Raw genomic sequence first — 7,434 nt, 5'->3', positions numbered from 1 at the left:
TTGGCCTCTCATCCTGACGGCACCCATTCACTGCAGAGGATCCACTCATGAGCAAGTGATGGAATGCTACATTTCTCCAAATCTGTTCTGATGAAGACACAAACTCGTCTACATCTTGTATGGCCTGAGGCTGATACATTTTCAGCAAACTTTCAGTTGTTTTGGATGAACTATTCCTTTAAGAAAGAACATCTCGTCATCATTTATTCACTCTCACGCCAAACTGTGTGGAATACAGGGGGGCCCCTAAAAAAATGCTTTTAAACAAAAACACATCGTGTGAAAACCCCCTCATGATCACAAACACTCTCCCCACTTCTCTACACTTGTATTTTAAGTATGATTTATTGGCCAAAAGTAGAGAAAAAAAAATTAATTTGAATTTGTCTTAATGTCTATATTTACAAATTTCTAATAATCTTGAATTATTTTGATAGTAGTGTAGTAAAAATCTGATATGATAAGCCCTACTGAGTGCACAAGATATAATTACCACTTTTATGATACTTCCACTGTATTTGTTGGCCAGTATAATCTCTCACTGTATGGAAAAAGAAAAGTGTGAATATTGAAAATTTCTCCTTTTGTGTTGCACAGAAGAAAATCAGAGGGACATGAGCAAACAGTTTTTTTAGTAAACTAACCATTGAAGTCAAATGTCCTCATTTAGTTATACATTTGTTTCATAACTGTGAAATGGCTGTGTATGAAGAACTAAGAAATGCAATGAATGATGTAAACAAATGCATAAATGGTGTGAAATGCATGTTTCTGTCCCCACAGATGAGTGCAGTGTTTGCTTCTTAAAATAGTTTATTTGTGAATTTACACTGATTAGCAATACATCTAAAAGCAAGTCCGTTAGATAACCATTTATATAGGATTTCACAGGTCACAAAGAGGCTCGGCTCAAACAGGCCTTCTGAACCAGACTACAACAGAGAGGCGTTAGTAAAACAAGGTGCAAAACGGTCAGAAGGGGGGAAAGAAAAAAAAAGCAATAGAAACCAAAGCAAAAAGAAGCAAAATAAGAAAAAGTTAAAGCAATAAAACGAGTTAATCTTCCCGTGCGCTCCAGTTCTCTCTCTAAACTCGCACCCCGTGCAGCTTTAAATGTGTTTTAATACACGCCTGGCCCGCATCCAAAAGCACATGCTATTTACACAGCGTAGAAGTGTCTGTCTCTCTCTCTGTGCCCAAGCCAGTCCTTCACATTGCCCACTGGGATATACTTCTCTCTCTCTCTCTCTCTCTCTCTCAGTGGTTCCTCCTCTTCCTCCCCCTACAGGATGTACGATGACTACATTCAAGCCTAACTGAGTTCAAACTGAGGTCAAATTGCTAATATTAACCATGAGAGATTAGCTTTTGGTGTACATTCTGTCCACAGAGTGTGATCTCGTGTGGCGGGGCGCTTTAAAATGGGCAAAACAAGCAACATCTGACCTCATGGGAACTGGAGGGAAGATGAGTGAATCAATCCAGTTTTAGATGTAAAAAGCACACTGCACAATGCTGCTTCTCAAACTTGGTAACTCTAAAGCTTTGGAGACTTAAGTCTGTTGGATGGTTATGGGATGACTTGTGGCGGTCACAAGGTGACATAATGAATGAAGCTCAAATGTCTGATGTGATGGGAATCAATTACACTCAATAGATTTGGACCCACTGTTGACCCCATGAGAGCCAGTACTTTGCTTTGGGACTGAGACTTTTTCAAAAATACAGTTTACAAATATATATTTTGTGTTTCCCTTCTCCACCCTTTTTCTAGATGCTAAAACATTTCTCATGTTTTCATATCACACCTCTTTCGCTTTAGATCTCCTGCTAAGTTCATCCACGTTATGTATACCACATTTAAAAGTGCAGCACAATATATATATATATATATTTATATCATCACTCCAGTTTCATATATTTCTGTTACATGTTTAGTAATCTTACACGATTGAGAAGTCAGGCACTGCAGTCAGACTCGCAAAACATGCTTCAAGATTCTGTATTTTCGTTGTTAAAGTATAGAAATGAGTACAAAACTGTATGGATAAAAACGAAATCGTTTCAATTAAAAAAAAAGCTAAAATATTTCATAAGAGATGAAGAGTTGATGTTCACTAAAACGTGATTGCTCTGCTTTTTTAGCCACTGAATCTTTTAGTTTGGCAAAGAACAGTACGGAGAGGAGACTGGAGTGACTCTACCCAGGATCAGACCCAATTTTTAGACCATCGCAGGCAACATAAGAGAAACAGAATAAAACAAACCCTGTTAAAATAACCCCCGAACGGCTTCCAGCGTGATTCTTTAGAGTCTCCTGTGTAGTGTAACCAATTACACTTACCGTCCATCTACAGCTGGAGAAACCACGCAAACCACGAGAGATGACGTGGTGGATAGAAAAGGGGCTCATAAAAGGTCTGTATGAGAATCTAATAAACATACAGTATGAAAAAATAATGGGCTCATGAGATAAAATCAATAGGAAACTGTACAGGAACATTTTCAGTCCATCAGGTGAGAAAAGCCAGTTTCCCAGGAGTTTCCCCTCGCTTCTCTTCATGTATAAATCTCATCTTATAATCATGGCATGTCTCTTAAAAACAGATGACGCTCCATCTATTCACCGACTCCCAAAACAACGTGCCATGTTTTTTTCAAAAACAAACTTAAAAACATAAACCAACAAACAAAGCGGCGTGGGTTCACTCCTTCCTCTAGGCTTCCACTTTCTCTTTCTTTTTGTTCTTCTTCAGGAAGGACGGGGTTCTGAACTTTTTCTTCTTCTTGTTGGGTGATTTGGAGGGCGAGCTCTCGGGCGTCAGAGCCTCTTCGATCTTCTCTCCCGAGCGCACGGTGATCTCTACGCTTTCCACGCTGGTGGTCAGCTGGCTCACGCGCTTGATGAGCTCGTCCTCGTCACCGTGGTCGTCTTTACCGTTCAGCATCACGCCCGTGTGGTTCTCTGGATGAGGAACAATAAAGAACAGAACTAATCAAATCCATGTTTGGAAACCATGAACAGCCAACAGCTGTGCTAATATATTTTATTTGCCAGAAGATTTGTTTGGGGTGGTTCATTTTTTTTTGTATTCGTTTTATCATTATTAAATTATACACTATTTATTAGAAACATTATTAACTGATGATTAATAAATTCTTTAGATTGTTTTATTGCATTAATTGAATTTTTAATTAACTAATTATGAGAATTAGAAAATATTAACTAATTGCGGTTTAATTAATTGTGTTAATTGTATTAGTAAATTAAACTAAATATTAGAAAAATAAATAATTATAATTAAATAAAAAATAAAATAATTAATTAAATTATTGCATTATTGTACTAAACTCTAATTTATTTAAAACTTAGAAAAATACATTAATAAAAAAAGTTTTAAATTATTTAAAGAGCTATAGAGTTGCTTGACAAAATTAGTGCTAGTTTAATTTTTTTATTTGCTAGAAGATTTGTTCATGTTGGAGGTGATTTATTCCATTATTTTATTATTTATAAATTCTAAACTTATTATAAAAAAATAACGATAGATTTAAAAAAAAAAATTGTTGCAATTTTGCTGTTCCATAAAAAGCCTATAGTTGAGAATAAATGTTTGTGATTATTATAAATATTTTTTACAATTAAAAAGTTCAATTATAAATTTATTAATAATACATTGTCATATTGCCAATTAATTTGGTACAAATCACTGTACTTCAAGGTGTTAATTATGTTTTAAACAGAGTTCAACTGATTGGCAGGTGATTAAAAAAGTCCTATGAATATTTAATAAAAGCTATTTTGAACATCAGATTCAAGTCTAAATTAGGAATGCATAAGTTGAACGCGTCCTCAATTTTTGGCCACTTATGAATATCATGTAATACTGCTGGTGTAATACATCTGGTTGAGTAACCGGTGATTTTGACGCAAATGGTGCAGAGTGACGAGGGCAAACACATCCTGTTTCTCACCACACTACACTTCATCCCCAGTGTGTGTGAACACGTATTTCATGAAAGGCTTCACCTTCAGTTTATGTAAGCTGATGAACTGTGCTCCCCTCCAAAGATGTCTAATGTCAGCTCGTCTTGTAGTTGACTTAAATTTACTCTTCCAAAATATGAAACAGGTAACACTTGTTTTATATAAAGCCAACAGAAGAGCAAGGTCCTGCAACATATCCTGCCAGAATGTTTCGCAACAAGCAGGACCGTTGATTAGAAACATTGTGAAACCAAAAATGATGTTTAATTGTTTTAGATTATAATTTGCTTGTTTTAGTATATTGAATTTCTCACTGTTTTCTTTCGTTTATTTTCCTCCTGCATTGTTACCTAGCAACCCTGGTAAACATTTGCTGCTAATATTGACATGATATGTTAACATACTGCTGTTTGGAGCCACGTAGCGTGCACACACACACACACACACACAGCTGGCTCTTTCAGTGTGTTATACCTTGTTTAGCTGGAGTGTTTTGTGGAGACTGAGTTTGGGACACTGATTGAGAGAGTGTGGAAGCGTCGTCTGACGTGAGCTGCTCTTCATCTGCAGGAGCGAGTTGGTTAGTGACCAGACAGACAAGCAGGGAGACAGACAGTTAGAGACGTAGACAGGTGAACATGCGAGGACATTGTCACAGCTGTAAGATGCTCTCAGCCTTGGCTGTAGGTATTCAAGTTAGTTCTGTGCAAGCCACACTGTGATTTTTAGCTATGAGGGGCCAAGCTATACCATTAGCATTGACAGGGTCAAATATACGTGGCTTTGGGAACAGGAAATGAGGTTTTCTTACAGGCCAGGAGGTATCATGCATCAGTGTTCTCTTTATTTATTAGTAAGTCTCTTACGTTCACAAGGGCTTTATTTATTTAATCAAAAACACAGTAATACTGTGGACTATTATTACTATTTAAAAATGAGTGTTATCTATTTGTATATATTTTAAACATTAATTTATTCCTGTGATGTAAAGCTGTATTTTCAGCATGATTACTCCAGTCTTCAGTGTCACATGATCCTTCAGAAATCATTCTAATGTGCTGATTTGATGCTCAAGAAACATTTTTTACTATTATCAATGCTTAAAACAGCTTAATATTTTTTGTGGAAAGGTTGATGCATTTTTCCTCCAGGATTCTTTGATAAAAGTTCAAAAGAATATCATTTATTTGAAATATAAATCTTTTGTGACATTATGAATGTCTTTACTGTCACATTTGATCAATTTAATGCATCCTCACTGACTAAAAATATGAATGTGTTTTTTTTTTTATCTTCCAGACACTAAACCTTTGAATGTTAGTGTAAAGTGAAGGTGTGAGGGTCTCGTGAGCGTGTTTTACCATCTAATCCGAGCTGCTGAAGTTCTCCTCGTTTCTGGTGGCCCTCCAGCTCTTTCTCACTCAGCTCGCTGAAGGGGTTTGGAGGAAGCGGTTCCGTCTGTTCCTCATCGTCACCCATGTATGGCTGCACATGTGTGTGGTTAAAGCAGAGAACACAAAATAAGACACTAGAAGCATACCACAGTTATGAAATGAGTCGTAACGATGACAAAAACCACTCAAACACACAGACCATCTGGCATGTTAGTCACTGTGCATTCAAAAGTGAAAAAAAAAAAAAGTCACAAATCCTCTAATATTAAAACACAAAAACAAAAACATTCAGCCATGCAGATATTTCAAAAATGAAAATTGTGACATAACGGCAAACAAAACCTGGAATTTTACCTGAACTGTCCCTTAAAGAGAAAAACAGAGCTTTATAAGACCCTGCTTTGAAACATGAGGCCTCTGCCTCACATACTGATGCTAAATTCACCAACACAACTGTGATGTCACAGTTCAACTGTCTCTGAGAGGATCTGGCGCCACCTAGTGACACTGATGTCCGTGCAACACCAGTCTGACTGTTCAGGGTTCACACTGGGTGTATGGTATTGTCACTCTGACACTCACCGGCGGTCTCTCCACCACAATCCCTGCCAGCCGCTGTGACTGTGGCCCTGCTGTCATCATGTCAAACCGGTTCTGCTCACGAATCTGAAACAAGATCACAAAAAGCTGTTTAAGACAAGTGACATGGATGAAATGGTGAATAAGAGTCCTAATGGACCCTTTTTACGGACTGTGATCATGTTTTCAAATATTTCTCCAAAGATGATCATGTATCCAAAGTAGGGATGTCAACGATTAATCAATGATCGATTAATTGTCGATAAGAGATGCAATTGATTAAAGCTATCGATGGTCGATTTACTATTTAATTTTAGGCTGCGTGCGGCTCATGTGCAAAACACGTGCGCACGTGACTGAAGGTGACGGTATATAAACGCATCATCATTCATTCACAATGTACAAATTAAGCTTTTAATGTGATTTACACTTTAAAACTACATTAAAATAGACACAAAAGTTCTTCAACATGGAAAGGAATAGAAATGTAGTAACTAAGTCATTTCCGCAGATAATAGTTTCATATCGTGCGCTTTGCAGGACAGAAAGGCTATCAACTTGTTAATTTGTTCCTACGACTTATTAACTTGTGGCAACTGTCCATGTTTCATTAATTTTGTTCCCTAAATAACCCATGATTTAACTAAAAAAAAAGGGAACAAATTAATAAATCGCACAAATTCTTAATTAATGAAATCTTTCATTTCCCTTCCCATATTTACCACCATAAGAGATGTGAAAACAGTGATTAAAAGTGAAAGACAATAAAATAAACCTGCAAAATTAGAGGGTTAGACTGTGAGGATTTAGGAAAAGAAACAATGCCTATATGTTATTGAATTTGTGGAAATTCGTGACCAACTGGCAAACCAGAACAAAGCCGCATAAATGAAGGCAATATGCTCGAACGGCATTCAAAAGCATGGTAACGAGCTAACATTTTCCAGCTAACCTATTATTCCTCTAATAAACAAAGCTTTTATACCACACTTGTCATAATCAAAGCTTATAATTTGTAAATAAATAATTGCTGGATTCAAAACAGCAATTAACAAGCGCTGTGACCGACACTGACAATACGTTTTCCCGGAGCATTCAGTGATGTCACTAAACAGTGATGCCACAACAAGCATCGTTCACAATTTTCTGCATGGACCTAACTAGCTAGGGCACAGGTTCTCAAGCCCTGAGACAAACTGGGATATTAATAGGATGGGATGGTAATAGGCCTAACATAAAAATAACAATTTGTTTTCATAAAAAAAAAAAAAGCTAAATATATCTGATTTAAATAATTAAGATAACAGATTTACACCAGAAGGGTGGAGGTGCTCCATAAGTTCACGGAAAGAAAAGGATGACAACGTGCATTCTGTTTGTTTGCTTTATTTTACAAGAGCACAAATCTTCTGTTTTTATTGTGAGTGTGCACAAAAGAAAGTAAACACTTTTGCGGATTATATCTTTCTCCAA

The 7,434-nt window shown here is 36.7% G+C and overlaps 1 protein-coding gene across 9 annotated transcripts in view; it reads right to left on the bottom strand.

The window, feature by feature from the left end:
* Positions 1-795: 795 nt before the first annotated feature.
* Positions 796-7,434, bottom strand: part of LOC109058568 (gamma-adducin-like) — an 83,055-nt gene continuing 76,416 nt past the window's right edge. For 7 of the 9 annotated variants that reach the window (XM_042712094.1, XM_042712097.1, XM_042712096.1 and 4 more), the window contains 4 exons: positions 5,965-6,048; positions 5,350-5,473; positions 4,463-4,552; positions 796-2,965 (listed from right to left, as the gene is read on the bottom strand). In XM_042712094.1, coding sequence (XP_042568028.1) covers positions 2,718-2,965; positions 4,463-4,552; positions 5,350-5,473; positions 5,965-6,048 — 546 coding nt within the window. In that variant the 3' untranslated portion in view covers positions 796-2,717. The remainder of the gene's footprint in view (positions 2,966-4,462; positions 4,553-5,349; positions 5,474-5,964; positions 6,049-7,434) is intronic. The other 2 variants (XM_042712101.1, XM_042712102.1) reach the window with 1 other exon arrangement.

This window comes from Cyprinus carpio, chromosome A22 (assembly GCF_018340385.1).
Source record: "Cyprinus carpio isolate SPL01 chromosome A22, ASM1834038v1, whole genome shotgun sequence".
Classification (NCBI taxonomy): domain Eukaryota; kingdom Metazoa; phylum Chordata; class Actinopteri; order Cypriniformes; family Cyprinidae; genus Cyprinus; species Cyprinus carpio.
This window is presented reverse-complemented; position numbering and strand designations above follow the sequence as displayed.